Here is an 18,349-nt window from a genome sequence, read left to right as displayed (position 1 = left end):
TGGTTTACTTTTATTCTCTCTGTTACATTTATAACCTTAAAAGCAAGTGAATGTTTTACAGATTCCTTGAAGTAGAGGCTATTATATCTGTATCACAGATTAAGAAAGTGATAGGGAATGCATTTTCAGGGTCAGCTTGTCCCTGAGAGCATAAATTAGGAGTCTTTCCTTAGTTCTTCCTTGAAAATGTGCTGGCTTCTATGTGTTCATTTTCTAACCAGATGGATTTCACAAAACACCTGTTTTATGTGAAAAAAAGATAACGTACCGCATTTATATTTTCAAAATCAGGATTTAAAAATCTATCTGAACTGGCTGCTTTGTAACTCTTAATGGGTTAGGGTTACGTTCTGAAGGGTAAGCATAAGCAAAAGTCCTCAGTACACTTATGAAGTTGAAAAGCATATCTGCAATGTATGTGATTCCTGTATAATAACTACCCCAGATAACATTGGATGAAATCTTCATGGTGGTGATAAAAGATATATAGTATGAAGGATTAACTTTTCGAAAACTTAAAAAGCTGTACATTTAAGAGGAGCTATGATGGAATTTTTAATTAACTGAGAAAAGTTCAATACTATGTTAATTCTATTCTTATGCAAGCTGTAGACCTTTCTTCCCCCCTGCAGATTTTATTTTTTACCATATGCAATCTCTCCTTTTTGCTCTCTTAAAGTTGCTTATTCTAGGTCAGTGGTTCTCCACCCCAGGGTGGTTTTGCCCTCTAGGGGACATTTGGCGATGTTTGGAGATATTTTTGGTTGTCATTAAGTGAGAAGAGGGGTTGGAGGTGCTCCTGGCATCTAGTAGGTGGACTCCAGGGCTGCACAGGACAGCCCCCCACAGTAGTTCTCCAACCCACGTGTCAGTATTGCAGAGATTGAGAAACCCTATTCTAGGTGTTACACTCTGAATAAGATGCCTGAACCCAGTGATTCCATGTTTCCAATTATATTTGTTGTTTTTTGCCTTAGATATTGATAATCACTCTACCAAGTCTGAGAATTAATCCACCTTCCCTGTGAATTAAAGGATAATGTACAATTAAATAACATATCTCATTATTTCATCCGTTACTAATAAACACCTAAAATATATTACCTCATAATGTTTTATGACAAATAAAATAGTTCATAAAGCTCCAACAGGAAAATGGATAGGTAGGTGTTTTAAGATACCAAAGCTGATACATTCCTTTTGTATATGTGATATATGTAGAGGACAATATGTATGTTAAATAAGCTAATACATGTAAAACTCATCACAGTGAGTGTTACTTCTTCAAAGGAGAAGGGAGGGAGATAATGAACCTGGAACTTTGTCATGTCAGTCTGTGATCAAGACTTGGTTTACTACAACGGGAATTAACTTATATGAATATTTGCTGTATTAGCCACCATAAGCACTTTATATGGTGTTTTTTTTGTTTGTTTGTTTTTTAAAGATTTTATTGGGGAAGGGGAACAGGACTTTATTGGGGAATAGTGTGTACTTCCAGGATTTTTTCCAAGTCAAGTTGTTCTCCTTTCAATCGTAGTTGTGGAGGGCACAGCTCAGCTCCAGGTCTAGTTGCCGTTGTTAGTTGCAGGGGGCACAGCCCACCATCCCTTGCAGGAGTCGAACCGGCAACCTTGTGGTTGAGAGCCCGCGCTCCGACCAACTGAGCCATCTGGAGATCAGGGGCAGCTCAGCTCAAGGTGCCGTGTTCAATCTTAGTTGCAGGGGGCACAGCCCACCATCCCTTGCGGGAGTTGAACCAGCAACCTTGTGGTTGAGAGCCCACTGGCCTTTGTGGGAATTGAACTGGCAGCCTTAGGCGTTAGGAGCACGGAGCTCTAACCATCTGAGCCACCGGGCCGGCCACCATCACTTTATACGTTTTGTTGTGTTTTAAAATCACTGACACATGGTAATTATTTATTTCCATTCTGTGCTTGGGAAACTGAAATTCAGAGAGTTTAAGAGTCAGAATTAAAATGCAAGTTCCTGACTCCAGTGCCCTTTCCACTGCATCATCCTGCCTTCAAAGAGTGATCATATAAGTGTTTTGTTTCCCTTAGGTTTTCCTTGAGAATGCTCCAGATAGATTTTGTAGAAAGCCAATGTCCTTGCTTTTCTTTTTTATTTCAATTAAAGTTTGTTGGGGTGACAATTGTTAATAAAGTTACACAGATTTCAGGTGTACAATTCTGTATTACATCATCTATAAATCCCATTGTGTGTTCACCACCCAGAGTCAGTTCTCCTTCCATCACCATATATTTATTTGATCCCCTTTACCCTCATCTCCCACCCCACACCCCCCTTACCCTTCATAACCACTAAACTATTGTCTCTGTCTATGAGTTTTTGTTTCTCATTTGTTTGTCTTGTTCTTTCGTTGTTTTGAGGAACCTCCACACTGCCTTCCATAACGGCTGCACTCAGTCTGCATTCCCACCAACAGTGTATGAGGGTTCCTTTTCCTCCACAGCCTCTCCAACACTTGTTACTATTTGTCTTGTTGATGATAGCCATTCTGACTGGGGTGAGGTGATATCTCATTGTGGTTTTTATTTGCATTTCTCTGATGATTAGCGATGTTGAGCATTTTTTCATATGTCTATTTGCCATTTGTATGTCCTCTTTGGAGAAACGTCTCTTCAGGTCGTCTGCCCGTTTTTCAATTGGGTTGTTTGTTTTTTTGTTGTTGAGTTTCAGGAATTCCTTGTATATTTGGGATATTAGCCCATTATCGGAGGCACCGTTTGCAAAAATCTTCTCCCATTCAGTTGGTTGCCTCTTTATTTTGTCGATGGTTTCTTTTGCTGTGCAGAAACTTTTAAGTTTCATATAATCCCATTCATTTATTTTAGCTTTTACTTCCATTGCCTTTGGAGTCAAATTCATAAAATGCTCTTTGAACCCAAGGTCCATAAGTTTAGTACCTATGTTTTCTTCTATGCAGTTTATTGTGTCAGGTCTTATGCTTAAGTCTTTGATCCATTGTGAATTAATTTTGGTACATGGTGACAGATAGCAGTCCAGTTTCATTCTTTTGCACTTGGCTTTCCAATTCTCCCAGCACCATTTATTGAAGAGGCTGTCTTTCCTCCATTGTATGTTTTTAGCTTCTTTGTCAAAAATTATCTGTCCATATTTATGTGGTTTTATTTCTGGGTTCTCAATTCTATTCCATTGGTCTATGTGTCTGTTTTTCTGCCAATACCATGCTGTTTTGATTATTGTAGCCCTGTAGTACAAGCTAAAGTCAGGGAGTGTGATACCTCCAGCATTGTTCTTTTTTCTTAAGATTGCTTTGGCTATTCGGGGTCTTTTGTGGTTCCAAACAAATCTGATGATTTTTTGTTCTATTTCTTTAAAAAATGCCATTGGGATTTTGATGGGGATTGCATTAAATCTGTATATTGCTTTGGGTAATATGGCCATTTTAACTATGTTGATTCTTCCAATCCCTGAGCACGGAATGTCTTTCCATTTCTTTGTGTCTTCTTCAATTTCTTTCAAAAATGTCTTATAGTTTTCAGCATATAGGTCTTTCACATCCTTGGTTAAGTTTATTCCTAGGTATTTTATTCTTTTTGCTGCAATTGCAAAAGGAATTGTTTTGTATTTCTTTTTCAGAGATTTCATTGTTAGTATGTAGGAATGCAATGGACTTTTGTACGTTGATTTTGTAGCCAGCAACTTTACTGTATTCGTTGATTGTTTCTAATAGCTTTTTGGTGGAGTCTTTAGGGTTTTCTATATATAGCATCATGTCATCTGCAAAGAGTGATAATTTAACTTCTTCATTCCCAATTTGGATGCCTTTTATTTCTTTCTCTTGCCTGAATGCTCTGGCAAGGACTTCCAACACTATGTTGAAAAGCAAAGGTGATAGGGGACAGCCCTGTCGTGTTCCTGAACGTAGAGCAAAGGGCTTCAGTTTTTCACCATTAATTATGAGATTAGCTGAGGGCTTGTCATAGATGGCCTTTGTTATGTTAAGGTATTTTCCTTCTATACCTATTTTATTAAGTGTTTTAATCACAAATGGATGTATTTTTTCTAACACTTTTCTGCATCAATTGTTATAATCATTTGATTTTGGTCCTTTATTTTGTTTATGTGTTGTATCACATTGATGGATTTGCATATATTCAACCATCCTTGTGCCCCTGGGATCAACCCCACTTGGTCATGATGAATAATCTTTTTAATGCATTGTTGAATTCGATTTGCTAGAATTTTGTTTAGGATTTTTGCATCTGTATTCATCAGAGATATTGGTCCGTAGTTTTTTTTTTTTTGTGTTGTCCTTACCAGGTTTTGGTATCAGGGTAATGTTGGCCTCATAAAATGAGTTAGGGAGTACTGTCTCTTCTTCAAATTTTTGGAAGAGTTTGAGCAGGATTGGTATTAGATCTTCTTTGAATGTTTGGTAGAATTTACTAGTGAAGCCATCTATTCCTGGACTTTTGCTTTTGGGAAGGTTTTGGACGACTGTTTCAATTTCGTTACTGGTGATCGGTCTGTTTAGATTTTCCAGTTCTTCGTGGTTCAGCCTAGGAAGGCTATATGTTTCTAAGAACTTGTCCATTTCTTATAGGGTATTGAATTTGGTGGCATATAGTCCTTCATATTATTCTTGGATGATCCTTTGTATTTCTGTGGTGTCTGTGATAACTTCCCCTTTTTCATTTATGATTTTGTTAATTAGTGTTTCCTCTTTTTATCTTAGTAAGTCTAGCGAAGGGTTTGTGAATTTGTTAATCTTTTCAAAGAACCAGCTCTTTGTCACATTTTTTCTATTGTCTTTTTGTTCTCGATTTCATTTAGTTCTGCTCTGATTTTTATTATTTCCTTTCTTCTGCTGATTTTGGGTTTCATTTGTTCTTCCTTTTCTAGTTCTTTAAGGTGTAACATGAGGTTATTTATTTGGGATTTTTCTTGTTTCTTGAGATAGGCCTGTAATGATATAAATTTCCCTCTTAAAACTGCTTTCGCTGCATCCCAAAAATTTTGGTAGGATGTATTTTCATTGTCATTTGTTTCTATGTATCTTTTGATCTCTCCTCTAATTTCTTCTTTGACCTGGTCATTCTTTAAAAGTATGTTGTTTAATCTCCATGTATTTGTGTTTTTTCCTGCTTTCTTTTTGCAGTTGATATCCAATTTCAAAGCCTTGTGATCAGAGAATATGCTTGGTATGATTTCAATCTTCTTAAATTTGCTGAGGCTAGTTTTATGTCCCAATATATGGTCTATCCTTGAGAATGTTCCATGTACACTAGAAAAAAAATGTATAGTCTGATGTTTTAGGATGAAGTGCTCTATAAATGTCAATTATGTCCATTTCATCTAATGTGTCATTTAGGGCTGCTATTTCGTTATTTATTTTCTGTTTGGATGATCTATCCATAGCTGTCAATGATGTATTTAAGTCCCCTAGTATAATTGTGTTTTGGTCAATTTCTCCCTTTAGTTCTGTTAGTAGTTGCTTGGTATATTTTGGTGCTCCCTGATTGGGGGCATAAATATTGATGACTGTTATGTCTTCTTGTTGTATAGTCCCCTTTACCATTATGAAATGTCCATCTTTGTCTCTTGTTATCTTTTCACCCTGAAGTCTGTTTCATCTGATATCATTATGGCTACACCTGATTTTCTCTGGGTACCATTTGCTTGGAGTGTCAATTTCCACCCTTTCACTTTGAGTCTATGCTTGTCCTTGTAGCTGAGATGTGTCTCTTGGAGACAGCATATGGTTGGGTTTAGTTTTTTGATCCAATCTGCTACTCTGTGCCTTTTTATTGGTGAGTTCAGTCCATTTACATTTAGGGTGATTATTGATATGTGAGGATTTCCTGTCATTCTATCTTTAGTTTTCTGGTAAGGCTGTGTCTCCATTGTTTCTTTGCCATTTTGTTGTTGTCTATTATTTCTGTGTGGTGGTATTCTATGATGTTTCCTCTGTTTCTTCTTTTATTACAGTATATATTTCAGTTCTGGATTTTTTTGAGTGGTTACCCTTAAGTTTATGTAAAAGAAAGTTTGATATTTAGAGTATTCCATTTTCTTCAGCACGCTTACTTTCTCCATTCCCATATGCTGGTTCAGGCCTTTACTCCCCCCTTTTTATGTTTTTGTTGTCACAGATTATCCCTATTTATGCTGGTCAAATAGCCTCCTTCAATATTTCTCATAGTGCAGATCATGTGTTAAAAAATTCCCTCAGCTTCTGAATGTCTGGAAACGTCTTTATTCCTCCTTCATATCTAAAGGATATCTTTGTTGGACATATTATTCTTGGCTCATAATTTCTCTCTTCGATAGTTTGAATATTTGGATCTACTCCCTCCTGACTTGTAGAGTTTCTGCTGAAAAATCTGATGATAATCTAATGGGCTTTCCTTTGTAGGTTACTGTCTTCTTTTCCCTGGCTGCCTTGAGGATTCTTTCTTTGTCATTGATTTTAGACAGCTTCAATACAATGTGCCTTGGAGAAGGCCTGTTGGGGTTGAGGTAATTAGGTGTTCTATTTGCTTCTTGGAGACGAGGATCCAGTTCTGTCCCCAAGTTTGGGAAGTTCTCAACAATTTGTTTGAATATATTCTCTGTTCCCTTCTCTCTTTCTTCTCCTTCTGGTATGCCCATTATTCTTCTATTGCTCTTTCTGATGGAGTCAGAAAGTTCTTGTAGAGTTCTTTCATTTCTTTTAAGTCTCAAGTCTCTTTCTTCTTCCATCTGTGTCATTTCCAGGTTTCTATCTTCGATGTCACTGATGCTTTCCTTCATCTGGTCAACTCTAGTACCTAATCTGGTTATTTTCATTCCTGATTTCTTCTATTGAGTTCTTAATCTCCAGAAATTCTATTTGTTTTTTTTGTTTTTAAATTTCAATCTCTTTTGTAAAATGTTCATGTTGTTCTTTGATTCTGTTTCTGAGTTCATTAAACTGCCTTTCTGTGTTTCTTACATCTCGGTGAGTATTTTCAGAACTGCAATCTTGAATTCTCTCATTTAAATCAAATATTTCCATATCTGTAAGTTCATTTGCTGGAAACTTTTCATTTTCTGTCTGAGCTGTCGTGTTGCCTTGGTTATTCATGGCAATTAATAGTTTATTATTTCTCTTCCTAGACATCTACAGGAGTAGCTTCTGCAAGAGGTTGATAGGAAGAGGTCTTTCTTTTGTTTTCCAGTACGTGTTGGTAGAATGTTTTATTTTCTCTCCGACTGCAGCCTTTTTTTCCTGTCTCACACTGTAGTGTTGTGTTTTCTCTGCACTATTTCAGCTTCTTTCACAATGTGGGGATTCCCTGGAATGTGGGCTTCTCTCCTCTGTTAACAGTTCACCTGGGTCATAGGGTTCTGCCTCCATGTGGGGATGCGGAGAGCTTTTGAAGTTCCAAAGCTCTTCCTGCACCAGATTCATAGCCTGGATGTTTCAGCAGTTCTGTTTACTCCTGCAGGGATCCGCCCAAATAGGTGGGGACAGAGGTAGGGTGGTTGTGAGAGGTGGCCCAGAGCAATGGCAGCGACCACCACCACCACAGCCGTTCCTGCTTCCACAGCTCCCTACCCTTTGCCGGAACTAGTTGGGCTGCGAATCTGTGTCTGCGGACCACAGTTCTCAGCACTGCAAATATTCTGTTCTTTTGATCTGACACTGGTACTGTTCCGCTTCTAGCACTGGGCAAGTGGGGTCAGGGTGAGCTTTGGGAGGGTAGGGAGGGGGCGGCTAGTCTCAGTGCCTAAAGCTTCCGTTCTCTGCTCGGCAGTGAGGGCTTAAACCAGTTTTCAGCCTTCTTCTCTCAGTCTTTTCTCCGAGGTCTCTGCCGTTCGCGTTGGGTTCAGCTGAGTTATATGCTGCCCCCTCAGCCTTGTGGGCCACAAGTGGGGCCCTAGCAGTCCAAGTTCTTCCCTCTACCGCAGCTACGGTAGTTCCGGGATGCAGCGAGCTCAGAGCACTGAGCTAGGTCTGTGTCTTGTGCCCGTGTGGCTCCGTCACCGCACTTCTCCCTTCCCTCCTCCCCTGCTTGCACTATTCGCCCACCTTTAGGTGAATTCAGTAGTAAGCCTCTTCGTCTTGCCTGTCTGCTGTAAAGGGAGTCCTTTGTGGAGTTATAGCTTTTCAATTTGTTGTAAACTCCAGGGGAGAGTTCCAGAGGCTCACCTCACGCCACCATTTTGATGACATCACTCCATGTCCTCGCTTTTCATTCTGAATTGTGGTCTTTTCTAATAACAAGATTTAGGATGAAAAGAAACATCACTTTGTTAACATGAGAGTCCTAATCTCTGTTGATGTGAATGGAAATGGTTTAATGCTATTAATTGCTGTGAATTGTATGAATTGCTTCCTTTGCAGAAGGTACCTAGTAGGGGAGTTTGAACTGAAACTATAATGTAGATACCCTTCCTGTCATCATGAAGATTATACTTTTGTCTTTCTCTGATGTGAAGTATACTTGATATGCTGTCTTTCATCACCAGAATTCCTCCCTGTAAGGGTGTAAATGAGGAAACCCAGAAGGCCCTGGACCGTTCTCTCCTCGATTGCACTTTCCGATTACAAGGTAGAAATAATCGCACATGGGTGGCAGAGTTAGTGTTTGCAAATTGTCCACTTAATGGCACGTCTACCAGGGAGCAAGGTGAGATGCCTCACAAACTTTGTATTTGCACATTTGTAGGTTTTATATATATATATATATATATATATATATATATATATATATATATATATCGATTGTTATCAATCTTCTCTTTTAATCCTGTAGGACCATCTCGGCATGTTTATCTGACATACGAAAACCTGTTGTCCGAACCTGTTGGTGGTAGAAAAGTGGTTGAAATGTTCCTTAATGACTGGAATAGCATTGCACGATTATATGAGTGTGTGTTGGAATTTGCACGTTCTCTACCAGGTACATGTGATTAAAAAAAGCATCCCCCTCCTTTTTAACTTAAGTAAAACATGTACATTGTATGAAGATTTTTTTAGGGTGTCAGATGGGCACATGTCTTATTAGGGAGACCACTTCTTGGACGGTGTAGATGCCTGGCCACTGCCATGTACACCTAAAGCTGAAGCTGAATAATATTGAATGTCAACTATAATTTAATATGTAGTCACGAGGTATGGAGTATAGCATTGGGAATAGAGTCCATGGAATTGTAATAGATATATACGATGCCAGAGGCAATAGATCGGGGGAGGGGAGTTATCACTTTGTGAGGTGTGAAATGGCTATTGCATTGTTCTGTACACCTGAAACTAATAGTTATAATAATAAAGGTGCACATTGTAAAAAACAAAAAAATCAAGTATGTCTAATGAAAAATAAGTTTCCCTTTTAACTTAGGCTTCAATTTCCTTCCCGCAGAGACAACCACTTGTTAAGTTTCTTAGGTATCCAGTTTTTTGCACATAGGCATACCATATTGTAACAATAGTTGATACTTACTGAGCGTTTACTAGATGTATGTTTATTACATACAGTGTAATAAACAGTTAATGCTTGTGTTAACTCATTTACTCTTCACAGTCACCCTATGAGGTCGGTGAGTTATTCGTTATTTTTCAAATGAAGGAAACAAGTCACAGAGACTAAGAACTTGCTTAAGGCCACATACCTAGTAAATGGCAGAGCTGGGCTTGGAACCTCTAATCATCTTGTTGCACTACTTCAATATATCTCCACCCCTCCCCTGGTCCCTTTTGTAGAAATGAAAATGGAAGCCTGCTATCTATGCTGTTGCTTTCTTCTTTTTTTAAAAAAAATTAAATTACATATTGCGAGACATTTTAATCTAGGCACACAGTATTGCTAAAATGCCCTCCTTTTCAAATATATGTTTTAAAATTTTGCATGTGTGATCTTTTTAAAAATTTTTTTATTTTTCAGTTACAGTTGACGTACAATATTATATTAGTTTCAGGTATAGAACATAGTGATTAGACATTTATATAACTTACAAAGTTGCATGTGTAATCTTAATCTTTTTGTTTCCTTTCTGCTTAGACATACCTGCTCATCTAAATATTTTCTCAGAAGTTCGTGTATATAATTACCGAAAACTTATCTTGTGTTATGGAACCACCAAGGGAAGCTCAGTAAGTGTATGAATTAATTAAAACTGAAGTTCCTGTCATAGATCTTTGAAAAATCAAGAATTTAAAAATTATGAAAACTTCTTTGAAATAATGAGGGCTCCAGTAAAAATTAGGGATAAAATGGTAAATTTTAAATTCTTTGTTGCTATAGAGTATACTATAATGCTTAACTCTTTAAAATTGAAAATAAATTATAACCTCTTTGATAGGATATATAATCTTGAGTTTTGGACAAGGTAATGTAACTTTGGTATTTGTATTTTTTCTCGACTGATTTCAAATCTGCTTAGCAGTGTGATTTTTATAATGAAGATTACGTAGGAATGGTTTTGAACAATATGGTATATCTGCTTTTGGCCACATGACTATTTTTTTATCCTATTTTAATCTTGAAGATATTCCTCATAATCTGTAGTTCCTTATTTTTTTCCCAACCATTACGTAAAGCCCTAGAAATTTAGTCTAAAAGTTTAGCCAGCTGGTTTCTTTCTAGACTCTTTCACATCAGGTAGTATCAGAAATTACTTGAGTGTTTTAAAATCTATTTTAACTGTAGGTACCTGTGTTGGGGTGGTTTCCTTTCCTTTTATGACAGTGCTTACCTAGAGGGTGACTCTTCTTCAGTTCAAGAGAAGAATGAAAAATAAGAAACACCAATGATAATTTTTAAATAAAATTTAATCAAAATGTTCCCTTTAGTGCCTTTTCTTTCTGTTTTATTTGGTAGAAGTGGGCTGACTGTACATGCTCAGCGAACGTACTGGTCCATAGTAACAGCACATCTGGAATTTAAAGAGTCCAGTCTTATGGGTTGCTTTCAAAAAAAGACCTCCTTTAGATCTTTGGAATTTTGCCTTACTGTTGAAACATTTTTTCGTTCTGTGTGAATCTGTTACTTAGTTTCTGAAATGTGTTCTCTCTGATTTAGATTAGTATCCAGTGGAATTCCATACATCAGAAATTTCACATTTCTTTGGGAACTGTTGGCCCAAACTCAGGTTGCAGTAACTGTCACAATACCATTCTCCATCAGCTTCAAGAAATGTTTAACAAAACACCAAATGTGGTTCAGTTATTACAGGTAATTAAATTTATTTTCTGTTTAAAAATAAGATACAGTCAGTGTTAATGTCTCATGTAAAACTCAGAAATCATGTAGACTTGTCTTTAATGATGCGAGTGGGTGCCTTTGTCTTTTAAATCTTGCACTCTTCTTGGAAAATTTTCTTTGATTCAAAGTGAACACTGCTCCAGTTTGCATACTGTTCAAGGAAGAACTTTACAGACTGTGTCAGAAAGACATTGTCTCATTTGTGACAGTTATACATTGAAAATTCTGAGATTTTAGTATTTGTACAGAAACTGGCTGCTCTCACTGTGTTTGTTCCTTATAGGTACTGTTTGATACTCAGGCTCCGTTAAATGCCATCAACAAACTCCCTACTGTGCCAATGTTGGGCTTGACCCAGAGAACCAACACTGCCTACCAGTGCTTCTCCATTCTGCCGCAGTCGTCCACCCACATCAGACTGGCCTTCAGGAACATGTATTGCATTGATATATACTGCCGGAGTCGGGGCGTTGTGGCAATACGGGATGGTGCCTATAGTCTTTTTGATAATAGCAAGTTAGTTGAAGGATTTTATCCTGCTCCAGGACTAAAGGTAACAGACTTCAGTGTTACAGCATGAGTAAACATAAATATGATCTGTCAAACGATTCCTTCGAGGGGGATATAATGGGAAAAAGCAACACATTCCTGTTTAAATTTAGTAAGTGGCCATGTTAATGCATCACCTCTGCAACTTTACTCTGAAGGAGCCTGAAGTTCTACTAAAGTGCTGTGCCGATATATAAGAGATGATAAAATGTCCTTTCCTTTATTTCCTTATCCTGTGATTAGTAAAGGGCAAGATAGTAAAAAGAGTCCTATTTGCCATTTGGAACTTTAAAAGTAGTCTTTGTCATTGATTATTGAGAAAGTTTGGTTCATCAGTTCAGCTATGATGCTTTTTTAAAATATGGGGTCCTTTCCACACAATCCCTGGAGGTCCTGATATAATAATAGCTCAGTTGCTTATAATTTAGAGTTAAATAGTTGCAAATGGCTTGTTTTGAAAATTGGTCCCGTGCAGCCCTCTCTTGCCATTTTCCTGCTGTGTTTTCAACTCATATAGCTTATTCTCTTATCTCTAAATAGCAGGCTTATGTTGCTGTTCGTTGACTTCTTAGTTGTGGGCATTATCTGATTCTCATAATGGAAGATAAGGATTTAATTCTTTTTTAATGCTTTCTTGTATGCCCCTTTCTCATTCCAGGCTGCTTTCAGTACACATACACCTTATTCCTTTTCTCCTATCCTTGCAATATGGTTAAGGTAGCAATTTTGATTAGATAGCTTTTCAGTGTTCACATTATTCTGCATATATAAACACTGTTCTATCAAACTTACTATGATTATTCTCTCTCTCAGTATGTTCACCTATCAGATATCTTACCAGTTTCATCTTGAAGAAATCTCTTCCACAGTCCTCTGACCTCCAATCTGGAATGGTAGTGCTGCAGACCTTTTGCATAATTTTGACTTAGGAATCTGCAGAAGGATAGTGAAAGGGGAGATTCTTTCACTTCTCTCTTGTGTTGCATGCCCTGTGGCTTGGACACCATGTCTTTTTCTTGGTTTACTCCATTGTTTTGGTGTAGTACTTCCTACGTAGCTTCCTGGGAGAACGTACATGGGAGATGGGAGGTTAATTTGTCACCTTGTATGTCTGAAACTGTCTTTAGTTTATCCTCATCTAATTGAGAGAGTGGCTAGGTATGGAATTCTAGGTTGCAATTATTTTGAAGGCATTAGCTTCCATTGTGACTGTTAAGAAGTTTAATTCTGTTGAAATTCTTGAACCTTATGTGACTAAGTAGGCTCTTTCAGTCTGGCAGCTTATATCATTTTGCTCAGGGGAATTTCCTTGCATTATTTCTTGGTTTTTTATTTTATTTTATTTATTTATTTACTTTCCTGTTAGCTCTTTTTGGTACTCCCACTGTTCTGATGTTGGACATCCTGGATTCATCCTCTAATTTTCCATTTTTTACATCTTTGTTTCTGGGAGAGTTCCTCGTTATTTCCTTTTATCCTTCTATTTTTCATTTCTCCCAAGGTTTTTTGTTTTTTTTTTTGGCCATGTTTTTAAAAACTTCCAACAGTTCCTTTTTGCTTCTAATTGTTCATTTTATGACATCCTATTCCATATGGCTAAATTATCTTGTCTTACCTCTTCCTACATAATCTCCATTTCATCTACCCTGCTTTTTTTGTTCTCTTTCATATTAGTGTCTTTCCTCAAATATTAAGTGATTCTTAACTCTGCTCTTATTTAAAGTGAGACTTGTGGACTGGTCTTCACTGCAGGGTGATCTCCTTGGGCCATTTCTTTGGGTAACTCCCAGTGACAGTAGGTCTTTTTGTTAGGTTAGTGTGAGTACTAAAAGAAGTTTCCAAGTCTCTGCATAGATGGTGTACATCTGGCTTCCAATTTTTGACAAGTTAAATAAGAGAAGGAAACTAGTATTTTCAACATTCAATATGTAATTCTTAATCTCCATTTTTAATATGGTACCCCTTCTCTCAATTATTGTAGGGTACCCCAAGTCAGAGACCCTCTGCCAGGGTGGTAGAGGTCAACCTAACTCAGTGGAAGTGACAGTGGCTCTGGGAGGGTTTCATTGTCTCTTTTTTTAAAATGGAGGTACAATTGACATATAACATATTAGTTTCAGGTATACAACATAATGATTCGATATTTATACTGCTAAATGATCACCACAAGTCCAGTTACCATCTATCAGCAAAATTAAAAATTTTTTTTCTTGTGATGAGAACTCCCAAGATCTACTCTTAGCAACTTTCAAATATGCAACACAATATTATTGACTATTGTCACCATGCTGTATATTACATCTCCATGACTTACTTATTTTATAACTGGATGTTTATAACTCTTGACCCCCTTAACCCCCTAACCTCCTTCGCCTCTGGCAATCACCAATCTATTCTCTGTATGTATGAGTTTTGTTTTGTTTTTTAGATTTCCCATATAAGTGAGATCATACAGTATTTGTCTTTCTCTTGTCTGACTTCATTTAGCATAATAACCTCAAGGTCCACCCATATTGTCACAAATGGCAAGATTTTGTTCTTTTTTATGGCTGAGTAGTAATCCATGTATGTGCGCGCGCCACATTTTTATCCATCGATGGACACTTAGGTTGTTTCCATATCTTGGCTATTATAATAATGCTGCAGTGAACATAGGGGTGCGTACATACACCTTTTTGAATTAGTATTTTCATTTTCTTAAGATAAATACTCAGAAGTGGTGTTGTTGAGTCATATGGCAGTTCTTATTTTTAATTATTGAGGAACCTCCATACTAGTTTCTGTAGTGGTTGCATCAATTTACATTCCCATTAACAGTGCACGAGGGTTCCCTTTTCTCTGCATTCTTGCTAACACTTGTTATTTCCTGTTGTTTTTTTGTTTGTTTGTTTGATAATAGGCATTCTAACAGGTGTGAGTGATATCTCATTATGGTTTTGATTTGCATTTGCCTGATGATTAGTGATGTTGAGAATCTTTTCATGTGCTTTGTGCCTTGTTTGCCAAATCTTTTTGGTTTCAGTGCCTCTTAGTCACCCAGTCCATCTGTTTTTGGTTCCACCTTCATCCCCATTTCCAGAGGTATCTGGTGCTGCCAGTTCCTATGTGTCTTGGAGATCTGGACGGAAATAGTTTTGCTTCTTGGCTTTTCCCACTGCTTGCTTAGGATACAACTTCCTCACATTGGGTAGTTCCGTTACCACTCAGCCATCTGCTCTGCAGCCTCCGGAATGTATTGATATTATTCTCTTCTGCCATTCTTTTTGACTTAATTGCTTAAAAATTTTTTTTATATAGGCGTTTCAGTGGGGTATTAGGAAAAGACGAAATGTGTGTTGTGAATCCATCGTCTTTAATTAGAAATCAGACCGTGTACTTCTAAAAGCTTTTAGTGATTCTGATAAGCTTATGATCTATATTTTTGAAGATTGGGAAGATGGAGTGTTAAAAGAAATAATCTGCTTGAGACCCAAACTCTGGTAGCCTTGCTTAATTTTTTTTTTTTTTTTTTTTAAGATTTTATTGGGGAAGGGGAACAGGACTTTATTGGGGAACAGTGTGTACTTCCAGGACTTTTTTCCAAGTCAAATTGTCCTTTCAGTCTCAGTTGTGGAGGGCACAGCTCGGCTCCCAGTCCAGTTACCATTGCTAGTTGCAGGGGGCGCAGCCCACCATCCCTTGCGGGACTCGAGGAGTTGAACTGGCAACCCTGTGGCTGAGAGCCCACTGGCCCATGTGGGAATAGAACCGGCAGCCTTCGGAGTTAGGGGCATGGAGCTCCAACCGCATGAGCCACCAGGCCGACCGCAGCCTTGCTTAATTTTTGATGACTTATAAAACAAGACTCCCACACTTGACTTTTCAAAATTAAGTCATAGTAGATAAAAAGGGAAAAGATGACTTAGTTTCTCTATTCCGTTTTTCTCTGTCACATTTTCTAGCTGAAAAAGTGAGAACTCTCAGTAAATAGGAAATTTTCCAAGTCATTAAAGTTACTTAAATGGCCAACTTTTCATTTTTTTCCCCATTTCTGGATCGAAGTTCATAAGAAAATATTTTGACCTGGTGTTAAGAGGTGCCAGGGTGTACTTCTTTATTCAGCTTTTTGCTTACACAGTACTTCTTAGCTGATATGATTTTTTAACTTAGATGTTTTTGTGGTGGTGGTGAACTGTTTTCCTAAATTTCCCTCCTTCAAAATTGCCAATATCTCTTTCAGGTTGTCCTAGTAATAGTGACTGTTATATTTACATTTCAGAGATAGACATAATGTATTTCTGTTAAAATATTATAAGTAATTAAAAGTACCACACTAAAGTTAGGTAAAATAATCTAAATTTTACCTGTTTATATCCATAGACATTCCTGAATATGTTTGTTGACAGCAATCAGGATGCTCGAAGACGGTCTGTAAATGAGGATGATAATCCCCCTTCTCCCATCGGAGGAGATATGATGGATTCTCTAATCTCACAACTCCAGCCACCACCCCAGCAACAGGTGATATTCCTGAAGGCATCACATTTGTTTAACTTAAGACGTTAACTTTGTAGAAGTTAAGGTTCTACAGTTGTCGGGGCTTATTTGTTGAAAGGCACAGAGGTCCTTGGTAGGCCTAAGATGTCCAGGAAATCCTTATGAAAAAATAGTGACAGCGAAAGATGAGGAGGCGTCCACTGATGTGAAGTTAAAGAGTACCAGAAATAGCATTAACCATACTGGCAACAGCATTAACCTCAGACTCGTACACTTAAAAGGATGTCAGGTGATCTCCCATGTGATCACAAAAGGGGATATCCAAATGGCTAATAAGCATGGGAAAGGTGTTCAGGGTCATTTGGCATCGCAGAAATACAAATGAAAAGCACAGTGAGATAATATTCCATACCCACAAAAATGGCTTTAAGAAAAAAACATAATAATCCTTGCCAACATTTGGTATTAGGAGCAACTAAAACTCTCTTTTGCTACTGGAGGATGTGTAAAATGAAACAACTACCTTGCAGTGGTGTTGAACAGTATTCCAGAGGGCTAAAGCTGAACGTTATGCGTACCTGTGACTTAACAATTCTGCTCTTATGTATATATATGCAACAGAAATGCATTAAAAAGCACAAGAACGTTCATAGTAAACATTATTTATCAAAAAAATTGTGAGCAACCTAAATATCCAGCAACAGTGGAATGAGTGAATAAATTAAGATATACAGTGGAATACTTTACAGAAATGAGAAAGCAAACTATTGCTACATGCAACAATATGATGAATTTCCCTGACTTAATGTTGAACAAAAGAAGCCAGATACCATGTATATAATGAGTACATTCAGTATTTATATGAAATGCAAAACCAGGCAAAACCAAAATTGAGTGGTGGAAGTCAGAATAGTGCTTACCTGGGGAGGCGATAAAGACTTGGAAGGTGTGTAAGGGAGGCTTTGGGTTCTGATAATGTTTTTCACTATCTTGATCTTTGTGGCAGTTACATTTTATGTAAAAATTCATCCCATGGGACATTTAAGATTTGTGCACTTTATATGATTCGTACCTCAGTTTTAAAAAATAGACTAGAAAGGACTATGTTGTCCTAGAGTTTTTAATTACTGGAGATGAAGGTAAAGGTGAGTAGAGATCAGGTTTGAACTACCGTATTTCATTGTCTCTAAAATTCCACCAAATGTAAGATGCACTATTTTTCATGTACTGCCAGAAACAACACTGCCAGTTAAACTATGACAGATAAAGGGAGCAAGAAACCTCTTGAGGGATATCAGCAATGGTATTGCAAGGTCAGAAATGAGGATGTTGCTATTTTAAAAACATTTTGAAAGTCAGGGAGTTTTTTAAAACTTGTGTTATTGATGTGTATTTGCACATCTTCGTGAAGTGTGTAAATGTTAACAGTGTGGCCTTTTATTGGGGAAAGCCACACACTCATACAGTATGCGGTTGGCCATTTTACAAACATTTAATTTTCTTCTTTTCAGCCATTCCCAAAGCAGCCAGGATCATCAGGTGCTTATCCTCTTACTTCACCCCCTACATCTTACCATAGCACAGTTAGCCAGTCTCCCTCTATGATGCATACACAGTCTCCAGGTAAGATACTATTTATTCCCTTGTCATGTTCACCTTCAAATCTAAAACACACACACACACACACACACACACACACACACACACACACACACAGCACATGTAGCCTTAGACTTCAGAGAGAACTTTTCTAGTCTGTGGCTAGATATTTGCCATTCATTCATTATGGTAGGGTTATGAAATCTGTGTTCACGATTCCAAAGCACTTTAAAAGATTTGGATTAAATGGAAGTGTCACCCAGAGCCAGACTCAGGGCACAACTCCAAGAAATGCTAATCACATGATCTGTGTCAGAAGTGAACAAACAGGTCTGTGGGCCAAGTCCTGCCCGCCACTTGTTTTTGTAAATAGTTTCAATGAGACACAGCCACACCCATTTATGTAGTGTCTGTGGCTGCTTTCCCACCAGGATGACCCCTTTTAGAAAGTTTGCCCAGCCTGGTATGTATGTAAATGATGTCCGCCCCTCAGAGTTGAGCAGTGC

General features: G+C 37.7%; 1 protein-coding gene across 2 annotated transcripts in view; it reads left to right on the top strand.

Moving 5' to 3' along the window:
* The window catches only part of MED14 (mediator complex subunit 14), a 76,752-nt gene that overhangs the window by 43,269 nt on the left and 15,134 nt on the right, over positions 1-18,349 (top strand). For both annotated transcript variants that reach the window (XM_019747848.2, XM_019747847.2), the window contains exons 17-23: positions 8,485-8,645; positions 8,772-8,918; positions 10,017-10,108; positions 11,037-11,189; positions 11,503-11,772; positions 16,128-16,268; positions 17,756-17,867. In XM_019747848.2, the coding sequence (XP_019603407.1) occupies positions 8,485-8,645; positions 8,772-8,918; positions 10,017-10,108; positions 11,037-11,189; positions 11,503-11,772; positions 16,128-16,268; positions 17,756-17,867 (1,076 nt within the window). The remainder of the gene's footprint in view (positions 1-8,484; positions 8,646-8,771; positions 8,919-10,016; positions 10,109-11,036; positions 11,190-11,502; positions 11,773-16,127; positions 16,269-17,755; positions 17,868-18,349) is intronic.

The sequence above is a fragment of the Rhinolophus sinicus genome, chromosome X, assembly GCF_036562045.2.
Source record: "Rhinolophus sinicus isolate RSC01 chromosome X, ASM3656204v1, whole genome shotgun sequence".
Classification (NCBI taxonomy): Eukaryota; Metazoa; Chordata; class Mammalia; order Chiroptera; family Rhinolophidae; genus Rhinolophus; species Rhinolophus sinicus.
This window is presented reverse-complemented; position numbering and strand designations above follow the sequence as displayed.